Source organism: Chinchilla lanigera, unplaced genomic scaffold (genome assembly GCF_000276665.1).
Source record: "Chinchilla lanigera isolate Chin_1 unplaced genomic scaffold, ChiLan1.0 scaffold00014, whole genome shotgun sequence".
Lineage (NCBI taxonomy): Eukaryota > Metazoa > Chordata > Mammalia > Rodentia > Chinchillidae > Chinchilla > Chinchilla lanigera.
The window spans coordinates 28,588,736-28,614,144 of NW_004955415.1; the positions used below are offsets into that span (position 1 = coordinate 28,588,736).

Sequence of the window (25,409 nt, forward strand, 5' to 3'; positions counted from 1 at the left end):
AGTGGCTGTGACTCTGGGGCCTTCGCAGGTGCGCATCCCACCCCACCCCATCTCCTGATCTAACGCCCAGTTATTCTTCAGGTAGCAACACGGACCCCTGTCCTCCAAGGATGGCAAATTACATGTAAATGTTTGGAAAGATCAAAAGTGTTTAACACAGACACAGGAAAACTAAAAAATATCAAGCTGTCTATAATTTGGCAAGCCTGCTCTGACCATTTGAAAAAGAATATTTAAAGTGACCTTTTAAAAATACTTCTATGTGTTTCAATTTGTGTTTACTACACTTTTTGAAAGGATAAAAATGCAAAGTAGACCCACAATAGTTAAATATATTAAAAAACAAGGTTTAAAATTCATTTAAAACCTGGTACTAATATGAACAATGTCTTAAAATTAAGAACCATGTGAAAGAAAACAATTATTTATGAATACTTCATTGAATATTTTTATTATTACTAAAATGTCAGTTTATACCTCTTCATTTATACACTGCCATTTTCATAAGGAGTTTGGGGCCATTACCATAAAGTGTATCCATAAAATAAAAACAATCCTGATGTAACAGTAAATACTGGTCTAACAATGAACATTGATGAGTTACTAGTAAACATAACCTCAGCAGAACAGAAGAGCGGGGAGATGTGGCTTGCTCATGGGGAACCCTGTGGTCCAAGCCAGCTGCTGTGATGGAGCAGGAGGCCCTACACAGAGGGATGCTCTGGCTTCGCTTTGTTGACTAATTGTAAAACAACGAAGAGATGGTTTCTGGCAGCTGTGAGATTCCTGCTTCTGAGTAGCACCACCAGGTAACAGCTATAACCCATCAGCATGGCTCAAAATAGCACCGTGCACAGTGCGAGGTGGTGAAGGGTCTCAGAGTGAGGAGAGAGTAGCCTCTATGCACATGAGAGTGGGAGCCCTTCTCATCAATTCTTCAGACAAGGAGAGTGAAGAACAGAGCCCCAGACTGGGTTGTGCCACTCACCTGGAGTATAACCTGGGGCTAGACTGGCCTGGCAGAGTTCCCTCGGCCCTGACACTCACTGCTGCCTAGCACAGAAGCTGTGTATAAGCACTGTACCTCTAGGTGGGCATAGTGACACAGGCCTGCAATCCCAGCACTGGAGAGGATAAGGCAGGGGGATTGTGAATTTGAGACCAGCCCAGACCACGTAGTGAGACCTCAACTCAAAATAACTAAACAAATAACGAAATGAATTTTAAAGACCCTGTTCCCCAACCATTGCCTGCCCCCAACTGCGACACACTGAGGCCCAACTGGGAAGAGCAGGGGTACCACCTCCCAGGTACTGTCAAGGTCAGAGTCAGTACTGACACAGATTAAGATGTCACTTTGGGCAATCACTATACTTTAAATATTTAAATTTCCACTATTTGAAGAAATCTGTTACCCAGGTTACCTACTGACAGAAAAAGATAAAGTCTATAGAAAATATCAAAAGAAGATAAAGAGATAATAGTAATTTAGAAATTCCTTGTCCTCCTTAATAGTCTATAAATTAAAAAAAAAAAAAAAGCAAGCACCCGGCCATTATAGTCATGGGACCAATGAATCATAACAAGCACGTTTTCACTGCTGCATGGCACTAGACAGTTCCCACCTGATGGCCTCCCGAGCTGTCCACACCACACCCCTTCTTCTCCCTTCTGGGTCTCACATAAGGACTAGGGAGGTCAGCAGATGCCTGTGAATCCCAAGAACCCACACTGACCCTAGGACCCCCAGCAGGAGGAAGGAGTCCCTAAGCCCGGAAGGGCCACAGCAGGGGTCAGCAGCCTCCCTCCAAAACAACTACAAGGACACCAGAGTCATAAATAATCATGAACCCAAAACTAGTCTCTGGGGAAGATCTGACAAGCTTTCTCCATGAATGAGGGAATTTCCCCCTCAAAATCCAAACAAACAAACAAAAAACCCCACAACTCCAGTCTGGATTCTTGCTTAATTCTGCACCAAGTTCACTCTCTAATCCCACTGCACACAATGGGCAGGGTGGACAGCTGGTGAAAGGAGGCCCGTGCACTGGCCAGCTGGACAGTGCCTCACATCTAGTACACTGGGCGGCCAGGCCTGGGTGCTTGGAAGGGTGCTGGCCACGAGACCTCCATGCAGAGCCAGGACAGCAGAGTGCCTATGTCCAGATGGGAGCAGTTCAGTGACTGATAGCACTCTCAGCTACAGCAAAACAAAAGTGGGCATGGGCAAAACCCATGTGCAGGGCCACTCTGCACCCCACAAAGTAGGTGAGGCCACCAGGGTAAAGGAGGGATATTTAGGAAGCAAGTCACTGTCTGCTCTGCAGCTTCATGGTCCTGTCAGCAAGCCAAGATCATAATCACACTAACTTACTACAAGTTGATATAAACAGCTAGGTTTTCATGGGTTACCAAGGAAACATTTAGCTTTAAAGGGTAACTTCTCTTTCTGTCACCTTCACCTGCATGTGCTACCTGTTAGTCTACATCTGTTCCTTTTGGCCAAGTGGGAAAGGATGGCACTGTTTTCTCACCACTCCCAGCATGCCCGCACCTGACATGCCACCCTTCTGCCCCCACCCATTTATTCACAGAGAAGGCCACATCTTTCCACAGGCTTTCACACTGTTTTCTTTCTGAAATGTCCCTAAATTGCCCATCTCTGTAATTGTGGGCAGTGCTGCAGTGGTCTGCTGCCCTGGGACCTGGGTGTGTCCACCCTCGCAGGTGTCCATCAGGCCGGCCCACACCTGCTCCCTCCCTACTGCCAGTGAGGCACCAGAACACAGAATCCTTAGGTGCTCTGTTCACATCCAGGCTTCCTGGCCCGTTGTGTCTGCAATGTCAGTCCTGCAGATCTCCTGTCTCTCGGTCACACTGTCCTCCTCTGGACCATCACACTGGTAAGCAAATGCACTAACCCTTGCCTACACACATGCACTCTCCCACACTGAGACTTCTTGCAGGCCTTGTCCACACTCACTACTTCCGCTGCCTGGCTTGCATTTTCTCCACTCATTCTCAACCACCTATATCAGAGCCAGAGATCTCCTGGCTACTGTCCTCCTCCCCGGTACCCAGGGCACCCACTTCAGGCTCTCCTCCAGCTCCCTGGCCACCCTTTCTAAGCATCTGGGCCTGGCTCTCTCCCTTCTGCCAGCCCTGGAGAGGCCTCTTCTCTGGGTCATGTTCACTCCCTAGGAGATGCGTCCAGGCCTGGGGCTTAAACACAACTGCCCAGCATGCTGAAAGTGTTCCAGTTTTCACCCATCCCCAGCTGCCATTCATCTTATACCTCTCCATATCTAACTGCCCTCCGCCAAGGCCTTTGGTTCTTGTCACCTTTGAAAGTTCTACCACCCTCAAGCAAGTAAGGAGGAAGCAGATGGCAAGAGGGAGGAAAGCCCAAAATCCAGCACTAATTACAAAAAAATAGATCACACCGTTTTGGACAGAGCTAAGAAAGAGTATTTCTAAACATCCAAAGTTAATTTAATACTACTCGTAACATTCCAATGATTAACACTCTTTTGCTATAAAATTTGATTCATTACTTACATTTGTAGTTTTAATAAAAAAGACTTACCCTAAACAGTAACCCTGCCAAGCTCTGGGCAAACAAGTCCTTTATTTGTTTATCCTTTGGCTTCTGCATGACAGCTTCTGTTATCCTGAGTAGTATTTGCAACATCTGCTCCCTGGGCCACCCAAAAGAAAAGCTCAGATTAATAATCACATCTCCAAAGAACTTTATAGGTAAAGGGAAATACTTTGAAGAATTCACCAACATTGATAATCACGTGTTATTCCAAATTATTAAAAGTCTGTATTCTACTTATATAACAAATACCACATTTTATCAAAATAAGCTGTTTTAAGCTGTGACAGTGCTACAAATGTGCCTCCCGAATCTACACCAACAGGCAGGAGTAGAGCTCCCACCCAGCCTGACTCCCCCTGCAGAAAGGACGGGTGAGATGCTGGCGGGGAGGGCAGTGCCAGCACCCTGGAGACACTGACTGCGGTGAGAACCCACACAGCAGTCTTCAGCTTCCCACCCACAATTCTGCTTAACCTGGCGCATTCCTGTCTACCTTAGTGACCAAAAATGAAGCTGACTTTCTGGTCGTGGTTCTGGGGACACTGCAGTCAGTGCCACAGCACAACTGAGGCCCGCAGTCCTGGTGAAGGCAGAGGGCTGGGAAAGGTCACCTGGATGCCAATACACACGCACTGGGGCCTGGAAGGTCCGACTGCACCTTACGCCCAACCAGACTACACAGTCAGGACACCACATTCACCATGCACCAGCACTGCAGTCTTTAGAAGCAGAGGTGCAATGTGAAAGTTCTCTGAAGAGCACATGGACCATGGAGACGATGTAACACTGCTAGTTATGGCAAGCAGGGGTTTAGGACAACAGAGCACTTTTCTTGTGTATAGCTGGGGCTCTATTCTTCCATCCTAGTGTCTGCTCAGTCCTTCTTTCCCAGGTTCCACAGGAACACAGCACCCGTGGTCTGTTGTGTCCTCCCAGGGGGAGGCACTGGTTACTGGCTTCTGAACAGTGTCCCATACTAGCCTGCCTAGCCTTACTGCTCTCCTCGTGGTGGCAAAGCAGGTGACAGGACGGAGAAAGCTGGCCAGGGTGGAGGCACTCTCTAACTCCTAGCTCCTCCCAGCTTCTCTCCTGTGATTTGCTTACACCATGAGCAATGCTGCACCTCCCTAGCCTCTTCAGGGCACACTGACACCAGAGGGTGGGGGGGTGCTCTCGGCAACTGCCATTGTCTCAGCCCTGGGCCCAAACTCTCCGGGCACTCTACTCCACTCACTTGCTCCACCCTGCACAGCTGGGGATCATGGAAGTGCAGGGGAGGAAGAGAGATGCAGTGGCTGGCAATGCAGGCACAACTCTGAGGAGGAGGATGGGAAGAAAGGGCAGACTGTTGTTCTCCAGGAAGGGAGCCCACAGCCTGGTGGCAGAGGATGGCAGCACCTGGTGTCACTGCTGCCTGCCCATGGCACTCGAGGCTTCAGACCAGAAGCCTTACAACCATCACGTGAGCATGCTAAGAACCAAACACATCCAGGGTTCTGCACAAGACCTCGGTGGAGGAGCTGCTGTTGAAGTGCACAGGTCATCAACAACAGAACCCACAGGACCAGCAACACCACCACGTGGGTTCTAGGTCTGGACCTAGGGGAGCGAGGAGTGCAGGGAATTCCCACGTGGCATCTCCTGTAGTTTGGAAAACCCTTTCCTAACACAGGAAAGGCGCACAGAGTAACCAGCCACCAGGTGGGGTCACAGCTGCTTCCTTGTGCTCCAGGAAACACTGGCTCTTGCACAGTCCTTCTCGGAGAGCTACACTCACAGTACAACACCACACACTCACAGTACAACACCACACACTTACAGTGGGGCACTGGGGTCCTCTGCATGTGTCCACTGCCTCATTCTGGCAGGATTTCTACTCCTCCACACACCTAATAGCTGCTGTTTCAGTACCATGGCCTGGCACCTCGCCACCACAGCCCTGCTGTGAGCCACCCTCCTGCAGTCCCAGAGCTGTGCACATTGCCTGTCTCTCCACCTGGGGACTGGAGAGCTTCTGGGAGTATGAGTATGCAACACCGGTGCTCAGGAGGACACAGCTGCTTCCTTCTGCAGCGTGTCCTGGGTTGCCCCAACTCCTGCCTCCCTCTTCCCTCTCCCGACTGCTGCTTCCTGGATGTACGACCTTTGACCCTTACCACCATCAGAGCTCCTGCCTCTCCACTCCTACCAGGAAGGCTCCCATGTGACCTACCCTGGGCTGCTCGCTCACAAAGGCCTGCCCGGACATACACCCTGGGGCTCCCAGTCCTCCTCAGCACTGAGTTTCCTCCTGGCACCTAGAACTGCCTGAAGCGTCTGTTGACTGTGTTGCAACTCTCCTGAGGCAAGGCCTGGTGCACCCAGCTCCCTACTATACCCACTCAGGAGGGCTCACTAGTTGTGTACTGGATGGAAAGAAAGAGGTATATGGGGAAGAGAGGGAAGGACGAGGACAGGAGAAGGAGTAAAGACAACAATCATCTGGTACTTAAATATAGGAGAACATCTCCCTGAGAGAGAGGCCAGTACCTTTCTATACTCTACTGACGATTTTTATGAGTATTTACATCTATTTCTATAATGTGTCTTTTTATATTTTTTAATGGAAACCTCTGAATTATTAAGAACAAAGCACAATTGCTCATTTTTATTTCCTAGAGTTTTCACTGAAATAAGACTAACAGGGGGCTGGGGATTTAGTGGAGGCTGGGGATTTAGCTCAGTGGCACAGTGCCTGTCTGGAAAGCGCAAAGTCATGAGTTCGATTCCCAGTACCAGCAAAAAGCAAAAAAAAAAAAAAAAAAAAAAAAAAAAACAACTAATAAAAATATCAAAACGTTACCGGAAGCATGTTTTGCAGAACTCACAGTTCTCATAGGAAAGGATCAACCAGTACCACTGATACGGCAGCAGTCTGAGGAGCACACTTCTCAGCTGCAAGATGGTAGCATTTCTCCTTGCCCTTGACATTACCCCATCTCTTGGCATTTAATTGTTTCAATGGTACTGTGCACCACTGTAATATTTCCAGCTTTAGGACTGCTTAACTTGGCAAACGGGAAAGATGATGTTGGAATTTGTAGTCTCAAGCCATCATTTTGACAGTTGTGGTTGCTAAGACAGGGCTCCTCAGAGCGCACCCTTCAGCAGCCTTCAAAAGGAAAGGGCTTGATTCGCTGGCCCACAGCTCCTGCAGCTCAGGCTGCCTGACTGCCTTCCTACCTATCAAGCACAGACAGACTCCTAGCAAAGCACCATTTGTGCTGGCTCCAGGGCACCCAGGAGGCAGGGTGGAACAGGGAAACTCTGGGGAGGAACAGTGCTGGCCCACTGGTGTGTAGTGGCCCTGGGGCTGGGAGCTGAGGCAGAAGAGTGCCGGGCTTTGGCTGGGAGGACTGGTAGGTCAGAAGACAATGGAACAGACCTGAGAGGCACCTTAAGGCAGAACTGACAGGAAGGGAATGGGAAGGAGCTGCAACTGCAGGTTTTCTGGCCTGCTGCTGAGGACACAGAAACACCTAGCAAGATGGACTGGTGTATTCCCAGTTGTTATGAGATGAGGACGGGAAATATCTAATATACTGTTTACCTTGAGGAAAATGACTAACAGAGAAACACAAAAAGACAAAAAGAAAAGAAAAAAAAAATCACAGTTTTATGAAGACACAAGTTTTGACTGTACTACTTAGTCATTTTTATAATCATTTAAAAGAATTATTTTTTCAAAGTGAATTTAAAACATCAAATTGAGGCAATAAAAATCAGTCTGCAGCATTTCACAGTAATTAACCTCCCTGGGACTTACATTGAATGACACTATAAAACACCACACTGCTTTTGCACAGAACTGTCTGATGACATTTAAAGTGGAAAAATCTACTATTAAGCAACACGACTATTTAGTTCGAGAGCATTTTAAAAGACAAGAATGAAAATAAATGATCACATATTGGGTACTTACCTTCCTCAAAATGCACAGAAACTGCTATTGTCTTACTGTTAACTTTGTAAAATCATTAAGTAAATGGAAACTTTAACATTTTAATTGTGCAAAACAGAAACATATGTTTTACAATATAATCTGAAACAAACTTACCATGTCTTTTTATTCATTGTAAGCTCCATTATCATACGCCTGAAAATAATCAAAACAGCTTTGCAAGCATCAACTTGCTCTTTCAAGAGCACAGGAACTTCAGCACAAGGTTCCAGCAAAAATACATTTGCAGCATTTGTCAGAAATACCTGAACATCAGAAATTTTACATTAGAAAATATAACTAAACTTAAAAATCTGAACAAATCTTGCCCAAAGATAACGATGTTAATTTCATCAGCATGTTTAACTGGAGAAACAGATGATGCATTAGGATATAAAATCTAAGTGGATTCCTTTTTTCTTAAGAGAATAAATAAAAATGATACACAATTTTAAAACAAGATGATAGGAAATTAACAATGGTTATTATATTGCATATTATTATCTTTAAAGTAGTTGCTCAAATTACCAGATATAGGCATGTAAAATTCATCAAACAACATAAGCACTAACTGTTCCTTTCAACGAATAGAAATTAGTAGTATAATTATCTTAGCTATCTTGTGTGTGTATATATATTTCCCTCCCTTTTCTCCTTTCCCCCATCCCAGTTGTTCTCTCCTTTTGAGAGTTTCTCTTTCACAGTATCTACTGTATCTTTTGCATCTTACTTACTCTTTCAGGTTCTTATACTAGGGAGACAATATGGTGTTTACACATGTGAGTCTGATTTACTTCCCTTATGAGTATGGTCTCTAACTGCATCCATTTACCTATAAAAGCCATGAGTTTATCTTTTTTTTAGAGATGCTTAATACTCCATTGTATAAAAATACCACATCCTTTTTATCCATTCCTCAATTGATGGGCATTTGGGTTGTTTCCAAGATTTAACTATAACATATTGTGCTGCTAGAAACATGGGTGCACATATATTACTGTGGTATGATGTTGTCAATTCTTCTGGGAAAATACCCAGAAGGGGAACAGCTGGGTTGAATGGGACCTCTAGTCCTAGTTTTTTGAGGAATCGCCACACTGATTTCTACAGTGGTTGTACCAGTCTACATTCCCACCAACAGTGGAAAGGGTTCCTTTATCCCCATAACCCCGCCAGCATTTGTTATTGGTTGATTTTTGAAGATAGCCATTCTTTCTGGGGTGAGATGGAATCTCAGTGTTTTAATGTGCATTTCTTGAATGACCAATGATGTTGCACATTTTTTCACATATTTATTTGCCATTTACATTTCTTAATCTAAGAAGTGTATATTCATATCAGATGTCCATTTTTTGATTGGGCCTTTGAATTTTGAAGGTCTGGTTTTCTTTTAATTCTCTATATGTTCTAGATAGCAGTCCTTTGTCAGGGACAGTTGGCTAAAATTTTTTCCCAGTTCATGGATTTTCTTTTCACTCTGCGGATGATTTCTTTTGATGTGCAAAAACTTTTTAATAAGATGAGATCCCAGTTGTTGATTCCTTGAAGCAGATTCTTAAGAGAAAACTAGGTTCCATAAAGGTTTAGATCATTAGCTGACTACTCTATGCTCTGCACTGGATCTTTAGGAGCCACTGTCCTCTACCAGCTAGGTGGGAAAATGCAAGAGGCGCTGTTACGGCTTGGGTCTGGATGTCCCCGCAAAGCCTCATGTGGTTCCTGGTGGGGCTTTTTCAGAGGTGGCTGGATCTAGAACATGTGAAGCTAGGATTGATGCATGGTGCAATGCTAGGATCAAGGGCACTAGGATTAAGGTTGTGAGTGCTGCCCACTGTAAGTGGTCTGGATAAAATATAAAAGGATAGAAAGACCTGTGGTTATTCCTTGTTTCATTGCTGCCTTCTGCCCACCATAAACTGTTTGTCCTCTGTGATGCCACCCTGCCATGCTACCCTGCCTTGGAGCCAGCGATTATGGACTGAAACCTTTACAAACTGAAAGCTAAATAAACATTTCTCCCTTTAACTTTGGGTGGCAGGTATTTTGTCTTAGCAACAAGGAAAGTATCTAAGACAGGCACTGACCCCAGCTCTCAGGCAGTAAGCGGCTGCCTCACATCTCTACAGTAGAAGAGGGGTGTGAGACCTATGAGGGTGACACCAGCGGCAATCAGCTTCAAGTATCCTGAGCTGCCAATCTGATGAGGATGGGTCAGCTCTGCCTATATGGAGGGACAGAACTGTTACAGTTTCCCAAGAGCCTCATGCACTCATATTATGGAGCTTATGGCAGGTGGTTGGGTTATGGGGGCACCTGCTGTTAGAAGGTGAGATCAGGTAGAAGGGGTGGGTCACTGTAGCCATGACCTGGAAGAGTTTACCTCTCTTCCCAGCTCCTCCCTTCACTCTCTCTGCTTCCTGTCTGCCAGGTGAGTAGCTTCTCTCCTCACATACCCCTGGGCCATGCCATCCTGCCTTGGAGCCAGCAGACTATGGACTGAAAACATGAGCCAAATACACCTCTCCCCAGTTAGGGTGTGGGTCTTAGATACTGTGACTCAGTGAAAAGGGTCCAGGGCAAGGTCCTCCTAGGTATCCTCTGCTCAGCATGTGGTAGTGAACATTCAAAATAATGCACAGGCTGACCTACTGGTTAAAATCAGCATAGTCAAAAAGCAAGCAGGTGAACGAAAATGTTGACAACCTTTAAAGTTGTATTTTGCAAGACTATAAAGAGATGTCACAATTCTCAGGAAAGCCTATAATACCAGCAATTGGTGGGCTGAGGCAGGAGAATCACTGCAAGTTCAAGGCCAGCCTGGTCTACAGAGTGAGTTCAAGGCCAGCCTGAATTACAGAATGAGACCCTGTCGCAAAAACCTAAAAATATAAATAATTAAATACTTAATTTTCCAGAAAAATATAACTACATAATGACTATAATAGTTGGTAACAGGTGGTTGCATTAATAGTAAAGAACTTACTACCCTTTGAGTATGAAAAGATATAAAACACTTTTTAACAAGTTAGAGTAGCTGCAGTGTAGTGTCAGGGACAACCTCTTTAAAAGGAATAAATCACAAGTGATATACTGCAGTACAGATCGTTTTAATCCAATACACTTGGTTTCTTGAATCTGAAACTTTTGCACATTCCCAAGTAAAAGTAAGGAGTTTTCACTTACTGTACTTTTAATAAAACAACAAAATGCCAACTGCATGAATATTTATTACTTTATTGGTGTTAAAGCAAAACTAAGCAAAATTAGTTTGTCTAAACTGCACTCATCAAAACCAACCACTGAAGAGTGTTATGGCATCAAACTTCCATTTGGCCCCTTTTCCTAATAAACCAAGAAAAGGATCAAGGTATCAGATACAATAAGGAAAAATCCATTGAAATCCACACTAAATGCCCTTTTAAACTGTAGAGCAGGCTGCTGATAGCAATCCACATGGAAGGAAGGAACTATGGAGGGAAAAGGTAGGGATTCCTCCAAGTATTTCTGTGATGGGGACACAGACCCTGCTTATGAGTGACACCAAGGTGCTTTAAGCTGCACGAGTAAAACCACCTTGATTCAAAAGTTAATTTCAAATTATCTGATGGTTTTTAAAATGAGAAATTTCATGAGTACTGTTTAGTAAAATGCTCATCCGCTTGAAAATGAAAAGATACAATGATAATGAACCCCATCACAAGACAGGTGACAGAAAACTGGGAGACAGCAGCGTCACTGAAAACTGGGGGACACATGTGTCATGTCCAGCTCTCACCAGATCCTCGCCTAGCTTCTACATGTGAGGCCTACATGGACACAGCTGCATATTCAGAGGCAGGCTGGGGTGGGGCCAGGGAGCAGGGAATGGGAGGCACCCTGGGATTCACTTTTCTGAACAAACCTTTGAGCTCCTGGGGCCAGAGAGGGAACCTCCCATCTCTCAATTTCAGCTAAAAGCCTGAGGTCTGGAGAGGGTAAGCAGTGAGCCAAAGTTGCTCCTTGCAGTGCTCCACATGGTACAGATTCTATTTTACCTGTTAATTCAGACAAATACCTCAAAACTACTGCATTAGTCATTGTTCATCTGAAATTAGGCAATTTTAAAAAGGAGTATTACTTATAAGACTATATGATCACCCAGTTTATCTTGCAAATTAGAATCCAAATAGCTACTTGTGTGTGCTTAGAAGCTATTTTTGAGATTTAAATCCTAGACACTTCACATTCACTGTATAATAATCCCTCTCCAAAAAACTGCAACCAGTTCTTATACCTTCTTTAACTAGAAAATAATCCTTACCAATTGCAGGTGGGAAATTAGAAAGAAACCTCAGAATGTGAAGGTAAGAGCTATCTCTGCCTAGGGGCTGAGAAGATGGACCCCAGCCTGTTAGCACACCTGCAGCACGGCCTGGGCCCCGGCCTTCACACTGGTGCTGTCCTCCTCGGCCACACACCCTCTGCTCATGGCGCTGGTGAAGGAGTATGTGCGTCCCCAGCTGGAAGATCGCTTATGACCGGAACCATCCGAGGAGGCCTTCGGAAAATAACAATTTGTTAACAGCATGTCAAGAAGCGTGTGCCTGCACACGTAACTCATGCTCAGCAGAGGTTATGACCAAGGCTTTCGGAGCACAGATAGCTTCTGTCTGTTCACTACTCTGCCTTGGCACCGTAAGCTAGTATATGCTGCAGGACCGGGTCATGTGTTAGGCATCTGGAGAGCACAGAACATGCCTCAGACATACATACAGCCCGTTTTCTCCCTTGTGCATTTTGACCTATGACTAATTTTTAAAATAATTTTGCCAACATTGAACTGTCAAAATTATGGAATTAATAGGCATTTAAAAGTAATATGCCTCTGGTTAAGAATTTTAAACATTTTAAATTAATTCCAAGACAGAATGCTAGGAATATATACTTGTTTCTTTTGTGTGGCAGGAAGGTGTTCCACTCGGTCTGTGGACTTAGATTTACCCAGGATCCAGCATCCCCTACCATGGGCAGTGCCACACACACATACACAGACACACACACACACACACACAGAGCAGAGAGGGGCTGCTAGCTTTCGTCCTTTCAAATGTTTAAACCCAGATGTTTCTGATACACAAGAAAAGTTGGCCCAAGCAGTCTAAGTTTAGTTTCTCCAAATGCTACTTATTTCAAACAAGTCAAAGAGAAGGCAGTAACTTTTGAGTCTTCTCATACAGAGATGTATAAGTCTGGTGGTTTATGAAACATTTCTCTGTGACAGTGACTATCAAAGTTGTTGCATCCACATGGCCCTCACCTGAGGGTTAGGAGATGGTGTCTCTTTGACACAGGTCCCCACTGAAGTCAGCAACTCCAGAGCCCCAACAAGGGTAAACAAAGCTCGGCCTGCCCACGTCTGCACAGTGGGCCCTTGAACCGAGCAGGCAGACTGAGCTAAAAGACCCATTCAACTCAAAGTGCAAGGGAGGAAGTTACCTCCTTGGCGTCAGTCTCTGAAACGCCTAGTTTTTCAGCATCTTCTTGGACAACATCATTTTTATCCGGCTCCTCCATGAACACAGGCTTTTCCTGGAGGATCCATTTTCTGTATACCTGAACTACTTTCCTGGTTACAGCTATCTCACAGGAAGGCAAAAGAAATGCCTGAAAAGAAAAGGAAATTCCTTTAACCCCACACATGCTCAGGCCCCAGAAGTGACACTTCTGATGACCACCGACTTCTGAACACAAGGCTCGCAAAAGCACTATACAAGGCCATGTGTCTTCGTGTATACCATGTATCCAAAGAACAAAGAAATTCACATAACTAGGCCAGGAAACATGACATAATTTGAAAATAACTTTTATGTTCTTAATAATTTTTCTCCAAAAAACAAAATCAAGCCATACCTATACATATATTGTCTATTTGAAAGAATTGGAACTGTACAACTTGGCGCCTCCCCCAGGGAATCCCAAACAGCTGGTGAGATCATAGATGAGCTGCTGCCCCCAAGGGCCCTCTGTGCTCAGCTCTTCTCAGCCCCAGTTCAGTGACATCACATGGCTTTTCACGGCCACAGTGGGAGAAGTTGTCAACTGCTCTAAGTCAGGCCTTTGCTAGGTATTTTTTATTTTTCCCTTTCTTTCCATTTCTTTTCCTTCCCTCCTTCACTTATCCTTCTCTTCCTCCCTTCCTCCTTCCCTTTCTTTTGAGACAGCTTTCAACACGCATAGAACACTGCTAACGACAGGTACCCACGTTAACTGGAGCCACTGGCCACATGCAGCACTGTGCGTATTTATGGGAACTTTTCATCATTAAAGAACTCCCTACATACTTGCACATAGGACTTTTCATGTACTATGATAAGATTCCAAAAATGTAAACAGGAATCTAAAGAAGAAATGCATTTGCCTTTCGCTTTCTAGGTTTATGGACTATTTCTGTATGCAAGGTGGGCAAAGGATATGTACTATATACTTGATGACTGCTTTATTGCCACAGACAAGGACACTGAGCCTCAGAACACAGGCGCTATCTCCAGAGGTTACAAAGTTGGTTACCCACACATGCAGGTGTTGGTCTCAAGTTTCTGAGACCTTTAAAAATACTGGTCCTAAGGGTCACACCAGATGACCCAGTTGCAGGCAGATGACACTGTTACACAGGTGCAAGCCATATGTAAATTTCAGCTATGCTGGTTCTATCATCAACTCTAGAACAAAGGAGTTGTGTTAGGAGAACACTAAGGTGTACTGATGTCACAGCTCAAGGAAGATCAATGAACACACGAAGAGAGCATGACACAGTACAATGCTATCTTACTCTAATTTTTCCCCTGAATTTTTTCAGTGTCTATTTTTTATTAACACGTTTCCATCAGAGAATGAATTCACTCCTGTGTGGAGTTGGTACATGTACACAATACAGGTTAATTCCACTTTTTCATCCACTTTCCCTCCATCCCTTGATCCCCTGGATTTTATTAAAAAAATCCACACATGAATAGAGGGAAGGTTGTAGAGTGATAACTCACATATCCACTCCTTTGACTGTACAATGAGTATTTGTTATATTTGCCTTGTCGCATATTTATCTGTCAAGCTTCCTTCAACCCATTTTTGGTTTTGATTCATTTTAAAAGCTACAAACATTGCTACACTTTACCCATAAATATTCCAGCATACAAATCACTGGCTACAGTCCAAAATTTATTTATAGTACTTTATTTAAGTAAAATTTACAAAGAAATCAAAAATCTTAAGGAGAACTCCACTGGACTAGTTTTGACAAATGTAGATAACTCTGTAACTCTGCGCTCTGTACAGCACATTATCTGCCTTGTGGAAAGAAATAAAACTCTGCTCTAGAGAAAAATAAAATCATATTAAAACCAAATTTGTGACCAGCTATGGTGCCTGTAATCCTAACCCTCTGGGAGTCTGAGGCAGGAGGATCTCAAATTTAAGCCCAGATCAGGTAGTTTGGCAACTCAGCAAGATCCTGTCACCAAATACAACAAGGGGTGGGGATGGAGGCCCTGAGACTAATCCCTAGTACCTAACTAATCCTAGTACTAAAATAATTAAATTAATTAATTAAACAAAGCCAAAATTGTTTGTACAGTCTGGTTATTATGATACATAACATTAATTTAAAAATTACAAAAAGGAGAAGTCAGTTTGACCAAAACTATGATTTAAAAAACAGAAAACAGTATAAACACATAGACTATATAGGTAATGAGAATATAAAAAACTAAAGTACATAATTTTTAAAAATACAAATTAAAAACTCAGTGTGTATAGGTTGGACAGACTAGATACAGCTAAGAGAAAACCAGAGGAAATATCAGAGGAAAATATCTAGAATGAAAGAGCAAGTGGGCTGGGAATGTAGCTCAGTGGGGAGCACTTGCTCGGCATGCACAGGCCCTGTGTTCCCCAGCACACAGCAAGTTGGGGAGGGAGGGAGGAAGGAAACAAAAGGTTAAATAAATAAGAAGAGATGATAAGAGAAAAAACACAAACAGAAGACTATCCTACGCATGATTAGAGATGCAGAAAGAAAGACAAGGAGGTAGAAACAATATGTAAAGAAAAAAAATGGCAGAAACTTTTACAAAATCAGTGAAAGACATAAATCTACAGATTTCAGAATAATTAAGAAAGGCAAGCAGGATAAATATAAAGTCCATTACAGTAAAACCTTTGCGAACCAAAGACAACCAGAATGTCTGGAAAGCAGCCAGAAGAATAAAGAATAAAAAATAAAGAATAAAGGAGGTGTCACCTGACTCACCACATCTCACAAAGGAAGCCATGACTAGGACTGGGATCAGCAAAGTGCAGAGGGCAGACAGCTGCTGCTGCAAAACCGAACACCCAGAAAGGGTACACTTCAAAAATGAAATGCAGATGTCTCCAGAAGGAACCCAAGACCAAGAGACTCAACTAGGGGCAATATTAAAAATTATCCTTCAGGTAAAATGAAATCTATTGCAGGCCAGATACTTGGGAAGAAATAAATGTTAACAGGGAATTTTAAAAAATCTAAATGAAGCACATATATGACTACATGAAAGGTATAGTACACACACACACACACTATATATATATATATATATATATATATATATATATATAATTAAAATATGTACCAAAACTAGAAAAGAGTAAATGTGCTAATGTGTATAAACTGAAATTAGTATTAGATTTTATGTTAGGAATATATGCTGTTAACCATTAAAATAACTACAAAGAATGTGAAACTACTAGTCTAATTAGAGGGAAAAAATGAGATACTAAAAACAATCAGCCAGAATGAATTCAATACAATTAGAAACTATAAAGATAGTAGACTTACACACAGGAAAAGCAGCTGCTATGTTATATATAAGTGGAATAATGTTCCAATAAAAAGGCAGTGACTATACCACTGGATTTAAAACAACAGTTGAAAACACTCATCTGTGATTTATAAAAGGATATCCAAAACACCGAGATGCGGACAGGCTGAGAGCAAAGTCAGAAATAGATGTACCATGCAAACACTGATCAAAAGAAACTGGTAGATGTATCCACAGACAAGACAGACACTGAAGCAAAAGAAAACAAAGATATATGCATGGGGTTTCTCACTACACCTTATACATCCCAACTTCTTATACGTCTCATCTCTGTCTCTTTGACATAAATTCAAGACAACTGCTTCTTCATTTTATTCTCTCTTCAGCTCCATCTAATCTGCTTTTACTGTACCCAATTAGGTTTTCTTTTAACAATCCAGTTCATATATATGTTTTTCTCCCTGTTTCTTAAGTTCTATTTTCTACTATGCCATCGGTTAGTTTCTTGATTACTGCAAACATTTTCAAGCTTGTCTTTTATTTCTTCAAAAAGGTTAAATCTATGCATTCTAATGTTTCACTTGTAGAACTGAAGCCCTTTTGAGGTTTTCCTGCCTCTGATTTGTATGTCTAGGAAAGTTCTGTCTTACAAATTCTCAAGTGGAATAACCAGTAACCTGAGATTGTTACTCACAGCTAACTGTATGCAAAGGCAAAAGGATAACCTTCACCATCTCACAGGAACTTGAGGAAGAGAGTCCTAGGGGACCCACTTGAAAATAATGACAAAGCCAACCAGAGCTGTGGTCAGGACCACAGAGCCAAGAGGAATGAATGCTACACACAGAAGCAAGACAAACAACTCCGGACTTTATCATTCTAAAATCAATTCCAGATGATGATACACTTATAAGTTTATAATATAGTAAAATTAGGAAATGAAGAGAAGCTGAAAAAATACAAATCTGTTCATTTCTTTTCATATTTTCACAGCATGAAATCAACAATGCTACCTAAAAGTATAACATATGGTTAAAAAATGATTTCAACACCTTAATACTATTGTAATCTTTTCAATTAGAGACAAATCTCTTAACAGTTAATATTTCTTATATAAAAAGAACATTTATTTGAATTTCAACATTTCCTTCAGTTTTCTTGATATTCTTCTGTTAAATTCAAGTAAAATAAAATTTAGAACTGTTCATTAAAGATTTATCAAAGATTCATTAAGAATTAAAGATACTACTGTCATGAAGTTATTTTCCCAGCCTCTGGTACTTTTTCTTATCTACTCTTCTTGCCACCTGAGTTGACCTCTCTGGCTTCACGTCACTGTCTCTGTCTGTGGTTGCCTGCCTGTCTACACTTATTGATTTCTATCTCTCTACTCACCAGGCCATCACTCCACTTGCTTACTTCCATCTCTGCCAGCTGGCCCATCTACACCTATATGTCCATTCTCCTATATTTGACATTCAGTTTGTTTATGCCTATCAGCTCATCTGAGACCGCCTTGTAGTCTGCCAGCTGCTTACAGTCTGCTTGCATCCGAGATCGTATCTATCTCACTGCCTAGGCTGGCAGGCATACACACACAGAAATACCTGGAATGATGCACCTAACATCAATGGTGGTTGCATAGATGGCAATGTTTTATGCAATTTGTTTTTACTTTCTTCTCCCTAATTAGGGATAAATTGTATTTATCCAATGAATGTATTTTAAATAAAATTTTCTTTAAAATAAAAGTAAGCACACAGCTCACCCTTCTAAACATAGCTCACTCACTTCTAAACCCAGCTAGACACAGAAGTACATTGTTGGCAGGTGCACTGTATAGAAGCTGCAAACAGATAGGCCTTTTATTCATTGATTTCTTTCCCCAAGTACTGGGTTTTTAATCTATATGTACCTAATTGATTTTTTTTTCCTAAAATTTCAACTAAGCTGTTGTTTTCTTCCATGCAATATCGTGTACTCAGTTGTATATTGGGGAAGCTGGTAAGAGTGCCCTCCTATATAAATAAGCAATTGCAGTGTTTTGTACCAAAATTTTAAAAAATTTAATCATCCTGATAAATGGAGAAACAATCATATTTTTCTAAGCAGCAATGGAGGAAGACTAGTGCTTTGTACATTTTTTATATATTTGGGTTCATTTTTCCACAACATCATACTTATGACACAATTGAGTTTCTCATAAGTATCCTAATTCATGTACATCCGAATGCTAAATAATACTATGTTTTAAGTTTTGTGTTGCAAGAACAAATGGAACTTCAATTGTGCTACAAAATTTTTTTAATTTTAGAAAAGTAACCAATAAATCAAAAACACAAAGAATAGACATGGTTTCAAAAAGTGCTTCACATTCCTCTGACTATAAGTGAGGCATGTGACAGAGGAAACAGGCACCTGTAGAGAGTATTATACAAATAAACCTAAAGGATACAACTAAAGAATACTGTGGAATGTGCTGGTCTGCACTATTATTCCCTCATTATCTAAACATCAAGGCTGGTTTGGAATCAGTAAGCGGGCTTCGTGATCTATACAGACAGGTGCCAGGCAGTCTGAAAAGCTCCAGTGAGACCCAGCTCCAGTGAGACCCTGGTGCCCCAGGGACCAGAACAGTCTCCATTAATGTGCTCTACCCGCTTCCCTACTGCAGGTGGCAGGGGTGAGCTGTCCTGAAAGGCCCAACCCCATCTTTCTTCAGTTACTGATTACTTCTTCCACTTTCACCATGCTTGTCCACCCCATGCAAGGTAACCTGTGCCACCTGGTCACAAGCGCTCCCTGCTGCCAGGCCCCCGGGGAAGCTCCTGTCCCCACATCACACAGGAATGCGGAGCACCAGCACTGCTTGCTGTTCTCAGCAGCATTCCCACACGTTTTAAATTGTAGCTGAGAAGCACACTTCTTAAAAGCCCATTTTAAGTTTTAATAACTCTGTGGCTTAGTCTCTGAATAGCTTTATTTAAATTAAAAAAGAAACTCATGAAGGAAGTCAGCACTGACCAGCAAGGGCAAGGGACTGCGGTGGAACCCACACAGAGGCACACCTAGGGATGGAGCTGAGCTCTGCACACCAGCTCTGCTGTTCTGGGTTGTGCGCTCTGCAGAGCTGGGCACAGAGGTCAAGGGCTTTCTGTGCATCCTGACCATCTCCACCAGATGTCGTGGTATGCCCTCCCCAGCGTGGTGATACATCTACCTATAGCATTACTCAGTATTTCTAGAGAACACACAGCTGTGGCTGTAGGCCGCGATGTTCCTCATGCTGCTAAGTGTAGCTGGAGTTTCTGATACGATCTCAGCAATCTCCCTTCCTTGCCTGCACCTTTGTTCTTTCTCCCACTGCAGCTCTTCCCAGCACCTTTCCATCCCCTGGATTTCTACACAGTTCTGCTAGCACAATGCCTTGGCCTCAGCTCCTTTCTCTTCTTTGATTCCCATCCCACTGTTTTCCTCCTAACCATGAACACTGTCATCAAATGGGTACAGTGTGGCTTTGTGTAAGCACCCAGGATCTCTGTGCTGCTAGGTACCTGAGTTGCTGGGCTCTCAAGATGGCTTCCTGCCCACCTGCCTGAGGCTGGTTTGCTAAAGAAACATGAAGATAGTTGTTGAATTGCCCCTCCTTGTGTAGGAATTTTTCAAAAATAAAACAAACCAAAAAAATCCTTTTTGTGGAACACAAAAGTCCACATGATAAATTAAAAGTAGAACTACAGTCAGGCATGGTGGCACACGCCTGTAATCCCAGCACTCAGGAGGCTGAGGCAGGAAAATCATTGCAAGTTCAAGACTAGCCTGGGCTACAAAGTGAGCTCAAGGCCATCCTGAACTACATGGTGGGATCTTGTCTCAAAAATACAAAAAAACAAAACAAAAAGGTAGACTCAGAAGGCCCACTCATTAGTTATTTAGTCTCAGAGTTTAGAGTCTTTCTTGGAGTGCTGTGAGTAAAAGAACCCAGGAAGGTGGGTTCCCCCTGGCTTGTGCATGACAGAGGCTGTCCCCCAGCACCCCTAGCAGTGGTAAAAAATGCAGGGTGGTGCCTCGGGGACCTGTCCTTCCCTCTCCCTCTCTCCCAGGTGCAGAGGTGAGTGAGGGGCCTCCTCTGTGCCATCCACTGTCACTACGTCCTGCGCTGCCAGGGCTCAGAGCAAGGGGGCAGTGATCATAGACCAAAGCGTCCAAAGCCATGAGCCCAAATCAATTTTGCTTCTTTTCATGTTGACTGATCTCAGGTATTTGTTAAGAGTAATGGAAAGCTCACTAATACAGATATGAACAAAAATCTCTTCAATTTCATGCACTTGTACAGTATGTGCATGCATGCACACACACTGACCTGGCGAAATACTTCATTCACAAAATTGACATAACCACGTGTTGACAGGAAGATCCGCTGCACCATTCCATACACTGTCCGGTGCTCTTCCTCAATGCTGCAGAGGCTGGAGCTGCTGAGTCTCCGCTCAGACAAGGTGCTGCTGTTGGAATGGCCCTTGTCTTGCTCCGGGGGCCCGCCGCCATCCAGCTCCGGCACCCGCTCAGGCACTGCACCACCACCAACGGTCTGCAAGAGAGGTCAGCACACTTTTCAGTGCCCATGCTGCTGCTCACAAGCACCTTGTAAGCCTGGGTCTCCCCTCACCTTTGGGTCTTGGGGGAGGTGGCTTGTTGGCTTTTCTTTTGTGAGGACATTGAACTTAGGGGCCTCCACATACTGAGCACATGCTCCCCCACAGAGCTACACCCGAGCCCTTGGTCCTGCCCTGTTTAAAAGCACTCTGCTCACCACCAATCTCCACAAGCTCACCTTAGAGCCTACACTCACCAGGCCTCTACCTAGCCATCGACTACTTCCCCAGCTCAGTTATTGTCACAGAAAAACTACAGTCATTTCAGGGAAGGGAAATGTGAAATTTCATTACCCCAAAAGTTTAATTTGTATTTATGAAATTCCTCTAATGTGCAAATACATGTGTATTACCATCACATTAGATCCCCTCCACACATCTCAGTTTACTCTGTGGTCACAGGGATGTAAAAATGCGGGGACATGAGGGACACAAAGCCTATGCGGCTCCCTGATGGGGAGTAGCAAGGTCTTCACTGGTGCTTTATGAGAAGAATCTGGATCTAGGCTTCATTCTCAATCTCAGGTGAAAGCTAAGTAAAATATTCATAGAACTTTAAATATTTAGAAGGCTTTGGGAGTAAAAGAAATAAAGTAATCCATACAATGACTCACAAAGCCTAATACTGATCTCTCATTTCTCTACACAATTAGGGCTTCTTCAAACTAATATATGTATAACTCTGCTTCCTCTTTGTAGGCTCCATTTTACTCTTTACTGTCAGAAATATATAACCCAAATATCACTGTATTTTATCCACTGGAAATTTTTTACAAGTCATGATAAGATATGGGCAGTACAAAACAGTAATTTTAGTAACCACCAAGATGTTATGAAAACAAAACAGATAACCCATCATCATCTCTAGGGAAAATTAATGGAAGGTTATATTTGTAGTAATTTTTCTACTCTTGCCATAGTGACTAAGCCTGTGTGGCTTATCAAAGGCGCTGTTACACTGTGAGACATGTGGCCCTGTAGAACCCATTTCATCTCTTTGATGGATCTGCTGTCTTCCACAGAAAATAAAAGTATACTCTTTTTATCCTTCCTTATCTGGAGATTCAGCTGGAACAACCCCAGGCTGGGATGAGTATGGTACAAAAAGGAAGCCTCAGACAGGTACCAAAAGGCTCACTTCTACTCCATCAGGCAAGTCACTTTAATTTCATGTATTTTTTACACTTAAGTTTTAATCTATAGAGCAAGGGGATTGGATTACACTTAATGTCACTTGTGGCTCAATAACCTGTGACTTCTGAGCTGGTAGCTCCCATTTTCTCTGTGGGCTTGAAAGAAAACAGCATACACAGGTAGCAAATTAAAGATGAAACCAATTCTCAGATCTCTTTCTGGAGTGAGGTGTGAAACACACACTGGTTGCACCCTGGCCTCACGCGCAGATGCATTTGCACTACTGTCACCTGTGCTCTGTGGTCCCTTCCCCTTGCTCTGTGTGGACTGTGCCCAAGAGGCTGATGGTCAACGTTTCCCATCTTGGGGCCCACAGCAGCCATGTGAGAGGTCCACCCACCCCAGTGATGACATGGCCCGGGAAGGAGCACTCACTGGGCCCAGCTTCCTTCCTGCTGGCCACTGGAAAAGGTGTGCAAATGAAGCCATCTTGGATCCTCCAAACCAAAGACCACAAGCTAATGATCACTACCCTGTGACCTCTGAAAATGTCACATGTCACACACATAAGGAAAACTGAATTCTATCCCCATGCTTGACCCCAAAAGTGAAAGATAATAATAATACAAAAAAAAGTTGCCACATTAAGCCACTAGCTTTAAGGTGATTTGTAGCACAGCAATATATGCATACAAAATTATGTTTAAAGATACTAAGTTAAGTCACTTAAAACTAAGCTTACTAGTTGAGCATAGTAGCACATGTCTATAATCCCAGCACTTGGGAGGCTGAGGCAGAAGGACTGCTGTGAGTTCAAGGCCAGCCTGGGCTACATAGTGAATTCAAGGCCAACCTGAAGTATGTATCTGTCTCAAAATACAAAAACAAACAAAAAACTAAGCTCACTAAATAAAACAGAATGGTAACACAGGTGAATTTCTCATCATGTCATGAAATAAAAATTTTTCTTAATAAAACAATGTGTTTCTTGGCCTTGTCTCCTTGTGTAGCTCACACTTCCCTTTACATATAAATAGCTACTTCTCAAAAGATTTACATGGTTTGAGAAACATTCATAATTACAATAAGAGATAAGGTTAAAAGCAAACTGAATATATAAGTTATATCCGTCAGCTTCCCATTACTACAATTCCTGATACCTGCAATTTAAAGGAGGAGAGGTTTACTTTGGCTCCTGGTTTCAGACGTTTTGGTCCATGGTCAGCCAGGTGGCTCCATGGAAGAAACATCATAATGGAAGGGCCTGATGGAGGAAAGCTGCTCACCTCATGGCATCCAGGAAGCAGCGCAAGGGAACAGCCCAGAGAGGAAGGTCAAGGGACCAGAGTCCCCAGAGTCATGTCCTATGACCCACTTAGAGATACCCAAAAATGTGCTTTACTAATCTAAGCATCTCTCAAACAAGATTAATTATCACACAAGTCTATTTATTTTTAAAAGAGAATCTGTCCTAGAGCGAGGTTCATTTTCTACCCACTAGAATCAGGCTAAAATTCTCAACTGCTACTTTCAGCGAGTTGATTCTGATGTCAAGGCAAAGACAACATTTATTCTTTGGCATGTGAAGAAGACTTTATCGATAAAACAAACATGTTTATTTGAACCAGGTCAGCACTACTAAAGCTCAGAAAACTGCATGCTGCAGGTTGTCACCCCTTCTCCTCAGCCCTCCCTGCCACCATAGTGTTCTCTGGTCTCCTGGAGCCCCACAGCTCACACTGAGAAGTCTTCACTTGTGCTCAGATTAAATGACACCACCTACAAAGCTAGTACTTCATGAGAGGCCCATCTGCCTACTGTCTCAAACTTTCTGGTTAACTTCATTGGGCCCTGCATAAGAGCTCTTTCTGAAGGGGCTGCTTTCCTCCTAGGGAACCAGTCGCAAAGACCTGAGCTGCGATGCCACAGCACACTAGGAAACACAAGCCCCTTCCACCCTGCAGTCTTCTAAGGGCCTCCAGGTGGTGGTGATGGCCAAAGGCAAGAAGCCAGGCCCCTGCGCTTGGCTCAGAGGTTGCTGTATTCAAATAGAGAAGATAGAGGAGGGTGAGAAGAGGCCACACACACAGCCACCTCTCCTAGCTGCCCTTGCTGAGGCACCTGGGTCATGGCAACGCCAGGAGTGCACAGTTAGTGCTGCTGCCTCACACTGTCTCTGAGGTCAGTGTCACAGATAGGGCAGGGCAGCAACACCATTCCCTAGGACCAACAGTACTACCCGCCAACCAAAAGCAAGAAGTGATTGCCTCAGGTAGTGTTTGTGTGTGTCGTATGTTGTTAAATGTTCTGAGATTTACAAAAGGGAAGAACCACATACCTGCATGATTTTAGGCAACACATCAACTCCATTTTTAGTGTTCTGTGTTGTAGTTAGATACTTTTTTTCCAAAAAGAAAGTTACAATCCACTTAATAAAAACAACACGAGCTGCCATGTATGGAATTTTTGTGCTGTAAATGCTCTCACTCTCTCGAGTCGTGGTAATGTACAGGGGCTTTGGTCTCCAGTGGGGGATGTCTAGTAAAAAAAAGAACAAACAAGTGATTAGGTTAGTGACTCTTAACACAGCATTATTTAGCCCCAGCAGTTTCAGTTTCCACTGAGATAAACATATACTGATTTTCTGAATAGCAAACTAAGAAGGAAGACCCAGAAATGATTAAAAATAGCATCTCTTGGCAACTTGTTTCTGCCGGCCTTGTAACCTAACCAAAAAGAGGAGGCAGCTATTGTTTACATATAGCTGTGGAAAACTAGGCCAGCAGCTCTTACATGGAACTATAGTAGTAAAGATCTCTTCATACACGCTATACCTAACTTAACCTTTATTTTACAACTGGAACAAATGTAAAAGTATATATGAAGTTAAAAAGAAATAATTTTCAGTATAATATCTAACACTGAAATGATTAAATTCACTGAGCATTAGTTTTATATCCTTTTCCCTTTAGATGAATCTAAGAAAACACAATCAACATAATCTACTTTTTGTCTAGAATTCAGAAGCCACGTTTCATCTTTGAGCTATCAGGTGCTACCTTGCCAAAGAATTAGCAAAGAGGTCTATTTTTTTATTCCTTAAATTCCACCATCAATATGAAAACTATAGACTTAGGTTTGCAATGCTACTTGCCGTACATCCAACTCTCTATTTTAATTAATTTTTTATACATGGAGTGTCTGCATGA

The 25,409-nt window shown here is 43.0% G+C and overlaps 1 protein-coding gene across 2 annotated transcripts in view; it reads right to left on the reverse strand.

Annotated features, from left to right (window-relative positions):
* Positions 1 to 25,409, reverse strand: part of Ralgapa2 (Ral GTPase activating protein, alpha subunit 2 (catalytic)) — a 248,630-nt gene that overhangs the window by 173,880 nt on the left and 49,341 nt on the right. For both annotated transcript variants that reach the window (XM_013512249.1, XM_005380947.2), the window contains exons 9-14: positions 24,539 to 24,738; positions 20,775 to 21,002; positions 13,056 to 13,223; positions 11,980 to 12,117; positions 7,698 to 7,846; positions 3,587 to 3,698 (exon numbers count right to left, since the gene is read on the reverse strand). In XM_013512249.1, coding sequence (XP_013367703.1) covers positions 3,587 to 3,698; positions 7,698 to 7,846; positions 11,980 to 12,117; positions 13,056 to 13,223; positions 20,775 to 21,002; positions 24,539 to 24,738 — 995 coding nt within the window. The remainder of the gene's footprint in view (positions 1 to 3,586; positions 3,699 to 7,697; positions 7,847 to 11,979; positions 12,118 to 13,055; positions 13,224 to 20,774; positions 21,003 to 24,538; positions 24,739 to 25,409) is intronic.